Source organism: Leucopleurus acutus (genome assembly GCF_964270905.1).
Source record: "Leucopleurus acutus genome assembly, chromosome: X".
Taxonomy (NCBI): Eukaryota; Metazoa; Chordata; class Mammalia; order Artiodactyla; family Delphinidae; genus Leucopleurus; species Leucopleurus acutus.
In genome coordinates this window covers 57,890,467-57,909,244 of record NC_139148.1, presented here as the reverse complement: position 1 = coordinate 57,909,244, position 18,778 = coordinate 57,890,467, and the positions used below count along the sequence as shown (strand labels likewise).

General features: G+C 38.4%; 1 protein-coding gene across 1 annotated transcript in view; it reads left to right on the top strand.

Annotated features, from left to right (window-relative positions):
• OPHN1 (oligophrenin 1) overlaps positions 1-18,778 on the top strand; it is a gene marked incomplete at its 3' end in the record, with an annotated part of 592,087 nt that overhangs the window by 191,625 nt on the left and 381,684 nt on the right. The window contains exon 3 of the mRNA XM_082864786.1: positions 1,098-1,193. Coding sequence (XP_082720912.1) covers positions 1,098-1,193 — 96 coding nt within the window. The remainder of the gene's footprint in view (positions 1-1,097; positions 1,194-18,778) is intronic.

Sequence of the window (18,778 nt, the reverse complement as noted above, 5' to 3'; positions counted from 1 at the left end):
TAAGGAGTGAAAGAAGAAATAGGAAAAGGGGGCCAAAAATTACCAAGAAGCTTGATCTTTCGTAGAATATGGTCTTAATGTGTTACTTTAGTTGGTGACAGCAGTGCTCCTCAAACTCTAAAGAGCATATGAATCCCCTAGGGATTGTATAAAAATGCAGTTTCTGATTTTGTAGGTCTGGGGTGTGACCTGGGAATGTGTATTTCTATCAAGCTCCCAGGTGATGATGATACTGCTGGCCTGAGAACCACTCTTGGCATAGCAAGATTGGAGGTTTGGCTGGATATACCGGTGAATGTCATATTTTAAAAATTTCAATAAGGATAATTTGTCAAAAGCGTAGCTAATTATGGTTTAATTTTATATCATCATTAAACTTCTGTGTAATAAAATTCAAAATCATTGACCAAAAATAAAAACATCTGTCTGGCCATACCACCCTCAATTTTTCATCAATTATCTCCTTATTTTAGGTCCCTTAGTGCATACTCTGTGAGCAAGTTAAATTTGTCCCTCTGCCAGATAGTATCTTAACCCAGGCTGCCATCTGGTTAATGTGTAAAATGTCCAGCTGTTACTACCTATGTTGTCATGGGAAATGCCCTAGAGATGCAGACAGACCACCGGGCTTCTAGTTACAGCTCTTCCAGATAGCTCTGGAACCTGGAGCTATTTTTTTCTTTGTACAATTATTGTGGATATTTCTTTGGTAGAGGTAAGAAAACGTCTAGTCCATTGTCCATAATAGGCACTCAATAAAGCTTAAGGAGACTCTCTTAGGAGTACAACTAAGTAGCTTTAGGTCTTACAGGCTTTGGGTAGAACAGGTCATATAGGACAGGGATTGAATATAAAACATGTACCATGACTTAAACAAAGGACTTCACTAAGCTGCCCTACTTCATCTTTAATGTGTGGTTTTAGTTGCTCAAATTTTCTACTGAAGGTCTGGTCTTTGGTTTAACGTCTTGCAATGCAACTTGCTACCTGCTAGGAGCACTTCCCTTTGTATTTCTCCTGTCTGCTCTAACAGAGATGAGGAAATCAGACAAAAGGCAGCAGTATTGACCATTTCTCCTGTTTCCCTTCCTTTACAGATTACTCCTCTGCTGTTCAGAAATTTTCCCAAACGTTGCAGTCCTTTCAGTTTGATTTCATTGGAGACACTCTGACTGATGACGAGATTAACATTGGTAAGTCTTCAGCTACATATGGCCATGTGCCTCTCATAGCAGGTCTGAGAAAAAGCAGCTTCCTTGGTCTGTGGGTATAGAAAACTTGGGCATCTTTAATCCCTGTTGTCCCCTGTTGTGCCAAGCTCCTGGGAGGCTGCTTAAGAAACATAAAGAAACATTCCCTTGTAGTCCCATTTCCTACTTACACAAAAGCAATCAAAAGATATCCCTTAAACCTCCACTGAGGTCTTTGACTCTGTCTGCAGGGGAATTTTTCTTTAAAGAATCTAACACACGAAAATAGATGTTTTTGTGAAGGATAAAGAGTGATTTTTTTTTGTTTTTTTTCGCAAAATAATTTAGAGTAAGGTTCTTCTAAGGAACAAATTCCCCGAGAAAGTTTAAAATTAGCATTTATATATGTACAGCTTTTAAGGCAACAGGAGATTTGGCATCTCTCTTTGGGAGCTGAACTTAATAACTCGCTTTGTGAGCTGCATGATGTTGGACAAGATATTTCCTCTCTCTGAGCCTTAGTCTTGTCCTCTGTAAAATGTGGTTAATATTTATCTCTCAAGGATGTTACAATTAGGAGATTGAACAGTGGAAGTAAGAACTTTGTGTTTGTTATGAAGTTAATTATGGCCCTTGGGCCAATCTTCTCTGCCACATTTTTTTGTAAATAAAGTTTTGTTGGAACACAGACTTAACTGGAACACAGTTAAATATTGTCTGTGGGTGATTTTGTAGTACAACGGCAGCATTGAGTAGTAGTGGCAGAGACTGCATGACTTTCAAAGCCTCAAATATTTGCCCTCTGGCCATTGAAAAAAAAAGTTTGGTAACCACTGAGTTAATTGTCGTGGTCCGAACGTGCATTGGAAAAGAATTTCCAGACACAGGGCAGAATGTAAAGAAGGTAGAATTTATAGAGGGAAAGGTCGCTGCCAGAACGGCAGCCCGACTTCCTAGTAGTCTGGGAGAGTCGAGCCGGAACATGTGCTATTGATTAGTTTTTATAGCCAGAAAACAAAGGAATGGTCCGAGGTGAAAATTTCATTTACTTATTGGTCGAGGCACATATACCTTCCTTCTATAGGGTGCGAGTGAGGCAGGGCATATGCCTTTCCTTATTTGGGACAGGTCCAGTTGCCCAGGTGGGCGTCGCCCAGGTGGGCTCAGGAATTTTGTAACCATCCTGACATGGTGGGGAGGGAGACTAAGAGTCGGGTAGGGGGTGTAACGCTGAAACTTTTTCAGGCAGGGTTGTCCTTTGTCCTTGAAGCACCATTGTCCTTGCAGTACCACATTAAAGAGTTAGTGTAAAGCATTTGCTAGATGAGAGCACAGAAATAGTGTGAACGATCTAATGTCACCAAAACAATTATATTTATGAGCCCAAGAACTAAAATATAAAATGTATTATTATTATATTAAATGCTCTTTGCAGTAAATATGAATAATATATAAAAATATAAAGTTACCTGTAATAATAAGATATTTCAGCACAGAAGCAATGTATTGGATGTATTGGCATATTGTCTTTTAACTCTCTTTTGTACATGTATCTGTTTTGTGTATGTGTAATTTAGTTCATACTAAATACATAATTTTATCTAATTTCAACCTGACATTTCATCAAGTATTTTCTCATGTCATTTAAAAATTTTCATAAGCTTCATTGCATGGGACAAGGACATTGTTTTGTTCATTACTATTTCCCTAGCATGTAGAGGAGTACCTAGCATATAGTAGATGCTCAATACATGTTTGTTGAATGAATGAGTAATGGATGCATTTGAGTTTCATTATTATAGGAGCTATACTTTATATACTCTTCAACTGTTGTTAGAAATTTAACTTTTTTCCAATTTTTCATGTTTATAAATCATACTGCAATGAGTATTTTTATGAGGTTGATGACTAACGTTTTGGATAAATGTGGCAGTGTAACTAGTGAGGCAGACATTTGCATTTGGATTATTTCTTTATTCACTCCACTTCATTCTACTTCTGCAAATCTGTCTTGGTCTAAGGGCATGGCTTATTTAAAAGTTAATATTGTGAGAGTCAGATAGTCCAAGTTTGAACTCTAGCTTTGCAGCTTATTAGCTGTGTAATCTTGGAAAGTGACTTCACCTCTCTAAGTGTTACATTTCTCATCTGTAATATGGGGATGAGGTGATCAATGCCATGTGTGCACAGTGCCTAAATAAATGTTAGCTATTTAATCATTATTATTATTTTAATCATTATTATTAATATAAGGTTTTGTTACTTTGTACCTTGCAATGGACTGAATGTTTTTGTGTCTTCCACAAATTCATATGTTGAAATTCTAACCTCCAATGTGACGGTATTAGGAGGTGGGGCCTTTGGGAGGTAATTAGGTCATGAAGGTGGAGCCCTCATGGATGGGATTAGTACCCTTATAAAAGAGACTCCAGAAAGCTCTCTCACCCTCTTTCCATCATGTGAGGATACAGTGAGAAGTTGGAAGTCTGCAACCTGGAAGAGAGCTCTCAGGAGAACCTGACCTTGATCTCAGACTTCTAGCCTCCAGAACTGTGCAAAATAAATTTCTGTTGTTTATAAGCCACACAGTCTATGGTATTTTGCTAGTGTCCTGAACTCAGTTAAACACGAATTGGTACTGAGAAGTCCGGGGTGCTGCTATAACAAACACCTAAAAATGTGGAAGTGGCTTTGGAACTGGGTAATGGGCAGAAGCTGAAAGAATTTTGAGGTGCATGACAGAGAAAGTCTAGATTGCTGTGAATGGACTTTTAAAGGTGATTCTGGCAAGAGCTCTGAAAGAAGAAAGAATGGTAGGGAAAGCTTCAGTCTTTTTGGAGAATACCTAAGTAATCATGGACAGAATATTGGTAGAAATATAGATGGTAGAGTCCATTTTGAGGAGGTCTCAGACAGAGAGGAGGAACATGTTATGGGACAATGGAGAAAGGTGATCCTTGTTATAGAGAGGCAAATAATTAGGCTGCACTGTTTGTGTTCTAGTGTTTTTTTGGAAGGTGAAACTTGCAAGCAATGAAATTGGATATTTGGCTAATGTGGTTTCTAAGCAAGTGTTAAAGGAGTGGCTTGATTTACCCTGACTGCTTATACTAAAATGTCAGAGGAGATAAATGAAGAGAAGGTGAAATTTTTAAGCAAAAAGGAACCAGAACTTAAAGATTCATCCATATTACAAAAAATGAGAAAGTGTATTTGGAAGAAAGCACTAAAGGTATGGTAGACGTACCATTTGATAAGGAGATTAATGTGGGTGTGAACCATGGATTTAATCAACTATCTCAACAAAAGCTAGGAATAAAGATGGGATTATACCAGCAGAAACACTGCCAGCTAGGACTAAAGGAAACAGAGAAAACAAGACAAAATGAAGGAAAACTTATTAGATCCTATAGGACCAGACCATAGAGCAATGTGAACCTGCAGTATTCTTCTTCAAAACAAGGGAAGAAGGACCCTGAAGGTGATTCAGAGATCATCAGGGCTGCCACTCCCACCCCAGGTGTAGGGGTACGGCCACTCTGCAGAATCCTGAGGATACACACAAACCTCTCTCCCCATGCCTCTTCCAGACAGAGAACCAAAATGTGTGGGGCCACTGCAGAGAGCCACAGTGTGGGCAGCCCTCCACCAAACTGTGGGGGTGATGTTGCTACTCCAGTGGGTCCAGAAGGCTAGACTGCTGCCACAGTGGGTCTAGAAAGCAGAGCATCAAGCCAAAGAGCATTGTTCTCAAGACTTAAGATCATATGGAACTTGCCTTGCTAGATTTTGGGCTTGCTTGGGACCTATCGCTCCTTCCTTCTTTCTTTTTGAAGTGGGAATGTCTATCTTATGCATGTCCCATCATTGTATTTTGGAAGCACATAAGTTGTTTGTTTTCACAAGTTCACAGCTAGAGAGGAATTTTGCCTCAGTATAATTTGTACCTTGAGTCTCACCCATATTTGATTTAGATATTTAGATGAAATTTTGGACTCTAGACCTAAAAGTTGATACTGGAATGAGTTGACTTGTAGGGCTGTTGGGATGGAATTAATATATTTTACATGTGAGAAGGACATGAATTTTATGGAGCAGGGGATGGAATGCAACAGACTGAATGTTTGTATCTCCCCCAAATTCATGTTAAAAGCCAGTCCCCAAAGTGATGGTGCCAGGAGGTGGAGCCTTTGGGAAGCAAATAGATCATGAGGGTAGAACCCTCATGAATGGTTTTAGTGCCCTCATGAAAGGGACCCCAGAGAGCTCTCTAGCCCTCTTTCCATCATGTTAGGATACAGCAAGAAATCAGCAGTCTATAAGCTGAAAGAGGGCACGCTCCAGAACCCAACCATGCTGGCACTCTGATATTGGACTTCCAGCCTCCAGAACTGTGAGAAATTTCTATTGTTTATACTTGACCCAATCTATGGTATTTTATTATAGCATCCCAAACTAAACATATTTCTTTCTTAAAAATAACTACTACTTGCCTATCAATTGGTAACCTTGAAGACTGCAGATGCATGGTATGTGAAATTTTGTAAATATGCCTTTTTTCTACTAAAAAAATGCCAGACTAGGCTTCCCTGGTGGTGCAGTGGTTGAGAGTCCGTCTGCCGATGCAGGGGATGCGGGTTCGTGCCCCGGTCCGGGAAGATCCCACATGCCGCGGAACAGCTAGGCCCGTGAGCCATGGCTGCTGAGGCTGTGTGTCCGGAGCCTGTGCTCCACAACGGGAGAGGCCACAACAGTGAAAGGCCCGCGTACCGCAAAAACAAAGAAAAAAAAAGTCAGACTTTGAACAGGTGCCCATTTTCCCTAAAGCCAACCAACAGATCTGAGATGTGTCCCATATCTTCTTTTATGTTGAACTTTGTGCTTCAACTCTCTCACCCCTCTGAAACCCACCATAATTGTCAACTAGTACCAGCAGCATAAAAGAGTGTGTGAGCTTGAGCATAATGGCTTATAAACAAAAATGAAAATGACCCCCTGGTGCTGCCAGGTTCTTGTTGATGTCTGCTGGCTGTGACACATTTGCTTCTTAATGTATGCTTTACAGTAACCCTTTGACTCAGTTATCATTTGCCTGCCAATTCCAGAAACTCCTAGTTATCATCTGACCATTGCTTTTAGTGATGCTCACTCATAAACTAATGTTTATTGATGGGGACTGAAAAGAGATTTTGAGAATTTCAATGGCCTGTCATAGTCATTGGCTTTGTTGATTTTGTCATTTTGAAAGCTGGGACGTGTGGTGTTAGTGAGGCGAACAACTGATGCTCCACCGGCTGAGGCTGAAGCTCCTTAGAGGCTCTGAGAAGCAATCTTGGAGATCCTACTGGGAGGCTATTGTTGGGAAAGAACAGTTGCTTTGGAAGTGGAAAGAACAGAGTGTGCCATGCCCTCCAATTGCCAGTACTACTGGCCCTTCTGTTTCACTGGAAAAACTGGTAAAGGTACAGTTAGGATGGAATTTTGGGCTGAGCTTTTAGATTTCACATTACATGTGAAGAGGACCTTGCAGTTCTCCCCATAATAGATTTTTCATGGTTGCTGCAAGAGGTAATCAGTAGCATTAACCCCATTGTAGATTCCAGTTGTGTAACAGAGATGGTAGTGATTCCTAGGGGATGTAAGGGAAAGCCTGAAGCTTCTCTGAAGGGTTCCTTCCCTTGATGGTCAGCTCTTGGACCTCACAGTCTGTGTACAACAGAGACAAGTGGGAGGAAGTATCTCACTGCCCTGACCATGACATTTGTCACTGCTTTAGAGTGCGACATCTGTGCTTTCAATTAGCATTGCCTGGCCTTTTCTCTACCTCTATGGCCCAGTAACAAAAGGAAATGACAAGTGTTTAGGTAGTGTCATATCTCCTTCAGATGTGAGTTTTATTTATTGGCTATGAGATCTTGGCAAAATTACTTGAGCTTGTTGGGTCTCTGTTTTCCTCATTTGTAAAGTAGGCAGTATAACCTACTTCCCAGAATTGTGAGGAGTAAATCAGATAAATACATGTATACATGTATCAGAGGGTGTATATAAATCATTTGTCTCAATTCCTGGTGATCCTACTAGGAAGGTGGTAGAACCTAATTTTTGGAGAAAGCTGTTAGTTTGAAACTATATTTCCCGAGTTAACTACAAGAGGAAAATGTAAAATGAGATGTCAGTGTTTACAGGGATCTAGTTCAGTTATTCCTAATATAGCTTTGTATCAGAATTACCTGGAAAGCTTGTTGATCCAGAGTCTCAGGACCCGTGTTAGGTGAAATGAATCAGTTTGCTTGTTTATGCCTGGAGAAAGAAAATGCAGTGATTTTAAATCTCAGACTGCAAATCAAATTCTAGTCTAGTCATCAACATATTTGAAGAAACTCCTTTGTGGACCAAGCAGATTGATTTAAGGTCAAACTTGCAGGTAGAAAGTTCCATGAGCCACCCATTACTGCTTTATAGGAGCAGAGGACTCAGGTAAAATTCTACATTATCTATTACCCCAGCCCCCACACTTTTATTCAACATGAATATTATTCATTGCTGATAGTTCACAGGCAATCATAAACCTGATTGGGATGCAGCAGGGCTTAAGAAATAGTTGCTTGAGGACTTTTGTTGGTGTTTTTCTGACCACCTTTTGAGGTTGCAAAGGTCAGTTGTTTTAGGGTCCTGAAAATCAGACATCCTAAAAGAAGAGGTATACCCTAAATGAGAAAGAAAAATATTAATATAAAAGTTAAATTTTTAAAAAAAATTTTATTTATTTTTTATTGAAGTATAGTTGATTTACAATGTTGTGTTAGTTTCTGGTATACAGCAAAGGGATTCAGTTTTATACACACACACACACACACACACACACACACACACATATATATTCTTTTTCATATTCTTCCATTATGGTTTGTTACAAGAAATTGAATATGGTTCCCTGTGCTATACAGTAGGACTTTGTTGTTTAACACAAAAGTTTGTGTTAAAGAAAAGAGCCAGGAGTTGAACACTGAGGGTCCAGTGATTTCTAAGTGGTCAGTGGTGGAAATTTTTTTGATTATGTAGTGCCGCTCATTGGAGTTTCTTGAACCTCTCAAGGTGGGATGTCAGTCCTCTTTGTGATATTGTCCACATTCCTGGCAATCTTTCATATAAGGGCATATATGAATTGAGCATTTCACGTGACTTCCTTAGTCCAGACAGTGGTTTGTCCAGGGAAAATTCTAGCCCAGTGCATGGTCTGCTGTGGTGGTGAGCACTTAGAGGTTTATATCAAGTCATCGGGTTTCAGTTCGCAGGTCTTCTTCATATCATGGGGAAAGGGTCAGTTACAAGGTGACCTGGAATACTTATAGGGATATGGATCATCAGGTCTTAGTTCTCCATGACTCCAGATCATATGGGAAGGGGAAAATTGGAATTGCTAGTTTGGAGGATTATAACTAGATATTGGAAAAAATAGAAGGGATTGAAAATTTGCTAAATATTTACAAATTGGGAAAGTTGGCTGGATCCAGTTCAATTTACAGATAGATACCAAAACTGTTCTTTTGACAAGAGGAGGAAGTCGTTTAAATCTCAACCAGATAAGACAGGGTGTGCATGTTTGTAAGTTACCCTCAATTAACAAGAGATGCAAAAGTTCAACTAGCTCAAAGACAACAGGGCAAAACTCTGATAATCCAAAAGGGTGTGCTATAGACAATGCATCATTTTCCATTGAAACACAAAAATTCTCCCTTTTGATGAAAGTTAATCTCAAAGAAAAAATATTCTTGATTAAAAAAATAAGGCTGGTCTCATGAGATTTCGCCTAATTATTTGTACTCACAACAAGGATAATTATTTGCCATATGGGTCTATTTAAGTTTGCTTTGCTGGAAGTTTTCAAAAAGAATCTAAGATTGGATTTTTAAAAGCCCTTTGAGGCTAAGAAGCCAAGCCAAGAATTATCCACCAGATTTCACCTGCAGTACCTAAAAATTTGGGTGGATTCTTCTCTAGATACCCAGCATATCCTAAAGTTTTTGTGTCTGCCAGGAAGAGACTTTCCTTACTCACCTATAAGGCCAAGAACTCTGTAATCCAGGTGTCAGCCTGGTTTTTCCACGAGGGCTTTGTGAGCATTGTTGGCTCCATAAAGTCAACCTTTCTCCTTAAAAGTATCTGGTCATATCTGATTCAATGAGCATCATTTTCATATATGTCATTCCAGGTAAGGCCTTGGTTGCAAAAACCAGTGTTCCAACCCTTTCCTGATAATAAAGAGGACAGACTCTAATTAAACCTATGTAAATAATTTTATTGTTATGGAAATAAGAATAATATGAGTTTCTGAATCCTAGATGGGATTAGGCAGAGATAATGCCACTTACAAATGTCATTTACAAATGAATGTCATTTCATTTCAACTTATAAAAACATAATATTCTAAATTGTTATGAGTTATAGACAACTTACAACATAAGAGAAATGGGTTCCTTATATATTCAAAAAATAGAACATTATAACATCAGTAATATTCCAAACAAAACCCTCAATCATCCTTCATTAGTTCATTCAGTCCTAAGTAGTTCTTGTTTTACTAGACCTTGCATTAGCAAAGTTATGAATTCATTTGATTCTCAGAGTTCTCAGAATCCTGAATCAATTCACTGGTATGATCTCAAAGGTCGTTAAAGGGTGCCATCAGAAACCTGTACACAAAAGGATTGGTACAGTGCTATTCTCTGGGGTTCTGAGAAAGTCCTTCTTTGTTAACAATGAAGTACTCTGCCCTGTAGACAATTACAAGTGCTTTTAGGGTTGCATTAGAATAAAACATAAAGTATCTATAGATGAGGAAGAGATTTACATAGCTGTGACTAACTTACTACTGGTAATTTTCAAAAGTGAAAGATATGATGAGAGTTCATTATAAGAATAATAATGCAACTGACAAGGACATGTGGCTATTTCTGTGGTATGCAGAACAAGATAAATACTAATCCAAAAAAGGTATTGGACAAAATATTTGTAAACATAATGATGTCTATGTCCAAAGAAGAGTGGATATTACATCTAATTTATAAAAATGGATGAATACAATATTTACAAAAAATCTTCAGATATACGGTAATTATAGTGGCATAATATGCCAACCATATAGTTAGAATATACCAAGAATACATTAAGAATATCATGTAATGAGAAAAAATGATCTGGAGTACTCCTAAACATCTCTATATTAATAAGATTCCAAAGGTAAGAGAAATGAGTGCCCAATTAAAACCACTGATTTGAAGATGCTGATTTCAAGTTAAAGAATTAATGTTATAATTGTTACCATTTAAAATAAATTGCAACTAATGACACTATACTGTTTTGTAATATCAGACAAGGTAGCACCAGGATTCTGATAAATAGAAACATATCATGGACAATGAGGGCATTGACAATTTTCTAGGAGCTTCCTGTACAGCGTATAATATCTATATATGTGTATTAAAACATTTTACCTATCAGATTTAACCTAGGGAAGGCTAAGAATTTCTTTTGATTTGACAGTGCTTCCTGTACAACTCAAATGATAAAATCCAAAGTACCAAAATTGTGCACTAGTTAGTTTAAGGAGTTCATTGTATCCAGACTGTTACCATAGGGAAAACCTTCATTAATGAGGAACACTTTAAAGAAAAGGAAGGAAACTTGGGGGTATTATAGAGGCAGATAAACAAGGAAGTCATCTGTGAGTCTTATGGGAGTCATGAGGGAGGATGGAGATGGTCCTTTGTGGTTTACTTGTTTTTCAGAACATGAAAGGGTGTTTCTTAATAGTCTCTGCTGTCCTGGAGCCCAGGGTTCAAAGTAAGTTCAGCATTGTCAGTGATCTAGGATTCACAAAGCAGGGCATAACCCAGCGTGCTTTCAAAGGGAAGTGTCAGCTCTCAGGGCCCTCTGAGTTCTTCCCATGGAGTTGTTGATTGAAAAGATGACACCCATGCAGAATGAGGAGACTGCAAGACATGAGTGTCACCCTCTCCAATTCTCCTGAACTTTTCATACCCTCCTGCCATGCTTCCCATCTAACTTATCTGTAGACTGCTGCTTAGGTGCCAGCTAGCATTGAGTATGTGGTCTAAAACAATCCCAACACATTCCTGATTGTGGACTGTGAGATTAGGTGAAGTGAATGTCAGTTTCCCAGGAACGTCCTTCAAGAGGCTCAGGCTTCAGGCCTGCCTGCCATTCACTCCTGCCCCATCATAAAGGTCACATAGACTCTTGTAACTGCACTCTGTGAGCTTTGCTCTCTATCTTGTCTTTGCCACTATCTTATATCCCTGGTAATGACCCTTCTAACACCTTGGCTCACTGGTTCTCTATGGAGAGTTGATAGGAGTTAGGCACATGGTCTTTTAGGTGGCTGGATCTGGGTACAGATTTTGACCTATCCATTTGTTAGCTATGTGATCTTAGTTTTCATTTTTTTAAAAAAATATTGAGTTTATTGGCATTTCTGCATTATAATAAAAATGTGGAAAAAGAGAACACAGAATATTAAAAGTTTCATTTGCTGAGTACCTACTATGCGCAAAATTGTTTGCATGCATTATCTAATATTCAGAGCAATTCTTAAGAGGTTGACTGAGGCTAAGAAAGGTTAAGGGACTGTTTGCAGATGACATGATACTATACATAGAAAGTCCTAAAGATGCCACCAGAAAACTAGTAGAGCTCATCAATGAATTAAGCAAAGTTGCAGGATATAAAATTAATATACAGAAATCTGTTACATTTCAATACACTAACAATAAATTATCAGAAAGAGAAATGAAGGAAACAATCCCATTTACCGTTGCATCAGAAAGAATAAAATACCTAGGAATAAACCTGTCTAAGGAGGTAAAAGACCTGTACTCGGAAGACTATAACACACTGATGAAAGAATTTGAAGATGGCACAAACAGTTGGAAGTATATGGACTGGAAGAATTAATACTGTCAAAATGCCTATACTACCTGAGTCAATATACAGATTCAATGCCATTGCTATCAAAATACCAGGGACATTTTTCACAGAACTATAACAAATAATTTTAAAATTTGTATGGAAACACAAATAGCCAAAGCAATCTTGAGAAAGAACAACAGATCTGGAGGAATCATGCCTCCCAACTTTAAGACTATACTACAAAACTACAGTCATTGGCACAGTATGGTACTGGCACAAAAACAGACAAATAGATCAATGGAACAGTATAGAAAGCCCTGAAATAAAACCACGTGCTTATGGTCAATGAATATATGACAAAGGAGACAAGAATATAAAATGGAGAAAAGACAATCTCTTTAATAAGTTGTGCTGGGAAAACTGGACAGCTACATGTAGAAGAATGAAATTAGAGCAGTCTCATAACACCATATACAAAAATAAACTGAAAATGGGTTAAAGACCTAAACGTAAGACCGAAACCATAAAACTCCTAGAGGAAAACATAGGCAGACCACTCTTTGACATAAATCATAGCAATATTTTTCGCATCTATCAACTCCAGCAAAGGAAATAAAAGCAAAAAAAAACAAATGGTCCTTAATTAAACTTAAAAGCTTTTGCATAGCAAAGGAAACCATTGACAACATGGAAAGTCAACCTACTGAATGGGATAATATATTTACAAATGATATGCCTGATTAGGGATTAATATCTAACATATATAAACAGCTCATACAACTCAACATTAAAAAAAAATTAAAAATGGGCAGAAGAACTGAATAGACATTTTTCCAAAGAGGAAATGCAGATGGCCAAGAGGCACAGGAAACAATCTCAGCATCACTTACCATCAGGGTAATTGAAATCAAAATCACAATAAGATATCACCTCACACCTCTCAGAATGACTGTCATCCAAAAGAACACACATAACAAATGTTGGCAAGGATGTGGAGAAAAGAGAACCCTTCTACACTGTTGGTGGGAATGTAAATTGATGCACCACTTTGGAAAACATTATGGAGGTTTCTTTAAAAAAATGAAAAGTAGAACTACCATATGACTCAGCAATTCCATTCATGGGTATATATCTGAATAAAAAGAAAACACTAATTTGAAAAAATACTGCACCGCAAAGTTCATAGCAGCATAATTTACAATTGCCAAGTTGTGGAAGCAACCTAAGTGTACATCAACAGATAAATGGGTAAAGAAGTTGTGGGGTATGTGTGTACACACACAGAAACACACACATGCACACAAAATGGAATACTACTCAGACATAAAAAGAATGAAATTTTGCCATATGCAGCAACATGGATGGACCTAAGGATATTACACTAAATAAAATGAGTCAGAGAGAGAAAAACAAATACTATGTGATATTACTTATATGTGGAATCTAAAAAATACAACAAATTAGTGAATATAGCAAAAAAGAAGCAGACTCACAGATATTGAGAACAAATTAGTGGTTACCAGTGGGGAAATGGAAGGGGGGGCAATATAAGTGTAGGAGATTAACAGGTACACGTTATTAGGTATAAAATAAGCTACAAAGGTATATTGTGCAACAGGGCATATAGCCAATATTTTATAATAAGAATAAATGGTGTATAACCATTAAAAACTGTGAATCACTGTATCCTACACCTGTAACTTATGTATTGTACATCAACTATACTTTAATTAAAAAAAAAAGAAAAAGAAACTTGCACAGGTTAATATAGCTAGTAATTAGCATAAGTGGGATTTTAAATCAGTTCTTCTTGCATCTAAAGTTTATATGTATATATATATATATATATATATATATATATATATATATATATATATACACACACACACACACATACATATAAACTTATGCTTTCCACTCAAAGAACCACAATTGTGGTCTGAAGGAACAGCTGTGAGGCCTCTTTACATGGCTCCCTGTGAGCAAGTGAAACTAGACTAAGAGCAAAGGAATAAAAGGACATCAGAGTCCAGGAGTCTATGTGACCTGGTGGGACCCCTTGCCCAGGAGCTCCCTTGCCTTGCTTATGCCTGAGAGGAGCTGGGTGCAGCACTTCTCCACACATCTGCCCACAGAGCTGAGGTGTCAGCACAGCCATTTCACCGTGCTAGGAACTCTGGTCTAAAGTGCTAGCAGCAAGGCTTCTGCACACAGCACCCTATAGGCAAGTGAAACTAGGCGAAACACAAAGAAGAGAGGCCTTGGAACTGACTGTCCTCACTCCTCTTTCCTGTGAAGAATCCCAGGATTTAACCAGCCCTCTGGCCAACTAAGCCTCTCCATGCAGAACAACTGAACAACTGCAGAAGAAGCTGGTTATTTGGGCCATCTGGATGTTTCACCTGAAGAGCAGCCAGATCAAGTTGGCCAGGGTCCATCTGAGTATAACAAGTCAAGTCAGCTCACTGGGCCAAGCAAATCCTTCAGTTCAATTTTGCTTTCTGGATTTGATTTGTTTCTGGTTTTATGTAATTGTTAGTTTAGTTTTTAGTGTTTGTATTCGTTTTTGGGTTTCTTTATTGGTTTGGTTGCTCTCTTCTTTGTTTTCTCTTTTTCTTTTCTTTCTGTGAGTGTGTGTATGTTTTTGTTTTTGTTTTGTTTTGTTTTGTTTGCGATACACGGGCCTCTCACCATTGTGGCCTCTCCCATTGCGGAGCACAGGCTCTGGACATGCAGGCTCAGTGGCCATGGCTCATGGGCCCAGCCACTCCGCAGCATGTGGGAATCCTCTTGGACTGGGGTACGAACCCGTGTCCCCTACATCGGCAGGCGGACTCTCAACCACTGCGCCACCAGGGAAGCCCTAGTGTGTGTATGTTTGTCTTGGGGTTTTGTCTCTCTGTTTATTTATTTTTATTCTTCCTTTCATTCTACGCCGTGCAGCTTGCAGGGTCTTGGTGCCCCGGCCGGGGAAAAGGCTTGAGGCTCCAAGGTGGAAGAGCTGAGTCCAAGATGTTGGGCCACCAGAGGACTCCCGGCCCCATGGATATTAATCATTGAGAACTCTCCTAGAGATATCTGTCTCAGCACTAAGACCTGGCTCCACAAAAGGGCTGGCAAGCTCCAGTGCTGGACGCCTCATGCCAAACAACTAGCAAGACAGGAACACAACGCCACCATTAGCACACAGGCTACCTACAGTCATACTAAGCTCACAGACATCCCAAAATACACAAACGGACGTGGCCCTACCCATCAGAGGGAAAGGATCCAGCCCCACCCACCAAAACAAAGGCACCAGTCCCTCCCACCAGGAAGCCTACAGAAGCTTCTGGACCAACTTCACCCACTGGGGACGGTCAACAGAAGTAAGAGGAATTATGACCCTGCAGCCTGGGGAAAGGAGACATCAAACACAGTAAACTAAACAAGATGAGAAGACAGAGAAATATGCAGCAGATGAAGGAGCAAGGTAAAAACTCACCAGACCAAACAAATGAAGAGGAGATTGGCAGTCTACCTGAAAAAGAATTCAGAGTAATGACAGTAAACATGATCCAAAATCTTGGAAATAGAAGGGAGAAAATGCAAGAAACGTTTAACAAGTTCCTAGAAGAACTAAAGAGCAAACAAACAATGATGAACAACACAAGAAATGAAATTAAAAATTCTCTAGAAGGAATCAGTAGCAAAATAATGGAGGCAGAAGAATGGATAAGTGAGCTGGAAGATAGAATGGTGGAAATAACTGCCATGGAGCAGAATAAAGAAAAAAGAATAGAAAGAATTGAGGACAGTTTCAATTGAAGACAACATTAAACGCAAGAACAATCAAATTATAGGGGTCTCAGAAGAAGGAAAGAAAAAGAAAGGATCTGAGAAAATATTTGAAGAGATTATACTAGAAAACATCCCTAACATAGGAAAGGAAATAGTCAGTCAAGTCCAGGAAATGCAGAGTCCCATACAGGACAAACCCAAGGAGAAATACACTGAGACACATATTAATCAAACAATCAAAAATAAAATACAAAGAAAAAATATTAAAAGCAACAAGGGAAAAGCAAGAAATAACATACAAGAGAATCCCCATAAGGTTATTAGCTGATTTTTCAGCAGAAAGTCTGCAGGCCAGAAGGGAGTGGTAGGACATATTTAACGTGATGAAAGGGAAAAACGTACAATCAAGATTACTATACCCAGCAAGGATCTCATTCAGATTAGACAGAGAAATCAAATGTTTTACAGACAAGCGAAAGCTAAGAGAATTCAGCACCACCAAAACAGCTTTACAAGAAATGCTAAAGGAACTTCTCTAGGCGGGAAAAAGAAGAGAAGAAAAAGAGCCATAGAAACAAACCCACAACAATTAAGAAAATGGCAATAGGAACATACATATTGATAATTACCTTAAATGTGAATGGATTAAATGCTCCAACAAAAAGAGACAGACTGGCTGAATACATGTAAAAACAAGACGTGTATATATGCTGTCTACAAGAGACCCACTTCAGGCCTAGGTACACATACAGACTGAAGGTGAGAGCATGGAGAAAGATATCCCATGCAAGTAGAAATCAAAAGAAAGCTGGAGTAGCAATACTCCTATCAGACAAAATAGACTTTAAGATAAAGACTACTACAAGAGACAAGGAAGGACACTACATAATGCTCAAGGGATCAATCCAAGAAGATATAACAGTTGTAAATATTTATGGAAGCAACACAGGAGCACCTCAATACATAAGGCAAATGCTAACAGCCATAAAAGAGGAACACAGTAACGACAGTAACACAATAATAGTAGGAGACTTTAACACACCACTTACCCCAATGGACAGATCTTCCAAAGAAAAAATAAATAAGGAAACACAAACCTTAAATGACACATTAGACCAGATAAACTTGATTGATATTTATAGGACATTCCATCCAAAAACAACAGAATACATTTTCTTCTCAAGTGCTCACGGAACTTCTCCAGGATAGATCACATCTTGGGTCCCAAATCAAGCCTCGGTAAATTTAAGATAATTGAAATTGCATCAAGCACCTTTTCCGACCACAATGCTATGAGACTAGATATCAATTACAGGAAAAAAAAACTGTAAAAAATACAAACCCATGGAGGCTAAACAAAATGCTACTAAATAACCAAGAGATCACTGAAGAAGTCAGAGAGGAAATCAAAAAATACGCAGAAACAAAAGACAATGGAAACACAATGATGCAAAACCCCTGGGATGCAGCAAAAGCTGTTCTCAGAGAGGTTTATAGCAGTAGAATCCTACCTCAAGAAACAAGAAAAATCTCAAATAAACAACCTAAACTTACACCTAAAGCAATTAGAGAAAGAAGCACACACAAAAAAAACACACACAATGCTAGCAGAAGGAAAGTAATCATAAAGATTGGATAAGAAATAAATGAAAAACAAATGAAGGAAACAAGAGCAAAGATCAATAAAACTAAAAGCTGGATCTTTGAGAAGATAAACAAAATTGGTAAACCATTATCCAGACTCATCAGGAAAAAAGGGAGAATGCTCAATTCAACAGAATTAGAAATGAACAAGGAGAAGTAACTGATGCCTCAGAAATACAAAGAATCATGAGAGACTACTACAAGCAACTATGTGCCAATGAAATGGAAAACATGGAAGAAATGGAAAGATTCTTAGAAAAGTACAACTTTGCTGTACTGAACCAGGAAGAAATAGAAAATGTGAACAGACAAATCAAAAGCAGAAAAATTGAAACTGTGATTAAAAATCTTTCAGGAAACAAAAGCCCAGGGCCAGATGACTTCACAGGCGAATTCTATCAAGCATTTAGAGAAGAGTTAACACCTGTCCTTCTCAAGCTCTTCCAAAATGTAGCTGAGGAAGGCACACTTCCAAACTCATTCAACGAGGCCACCATCAGCCTGATATGAAAACTAGACTAAGATGTCCCAAGAAAAGAAAATTAGAGGCCAATATCACTGATGAATACAGATGCAAAAATCCTCAACAAAATAATAGCAAACAGAACCCAACAGCACATTAAAAGGATCTTACACCATGCTCCAGTGGGATTTATCCCAAAGAATGCAAGGATTCTTCAATATACACAAATCAATCAATGTGATACACCATATTAAGAAACTGAAGGATAAAAACCCTATAAGAATCTCAATAGATGCAGAAAAAGCTTTCGACATAATTCAACACCCATTTATGATAAAAACCCTCCAGAAAGTAGGGAACTTAACATAATAAAGGCCATATATGACAAACCCACAGCCAACATCATGCTCAACGGTGAAAAACTAAAACTATTTCCTCTAAAGATCAGGAACAACAGTGGGTGCCCACACTCACCAATATTATTCAAAATTGTTTTGGAACTTTTAGCCACAGGAATCAGAGAACAAAAAGAAATAAAAGGAATCCAAATTAGCAAAGAGGAAGTAAAACTGTCACTGTTTGTGGATGACATGATACTATACATAGAAAATCCTAAAGATGCCATCAGAAAACTATTAGAGCTAATCAATGAATTTGGTAGAGTAGCAGGATATAAAATTAATGCACAGAAATCTCTTGCATTCCTATACACTAATGATGAAAAATCTGAAAGAGAAATAAAGGAAATATTACCACTTACCATTGCAACAAA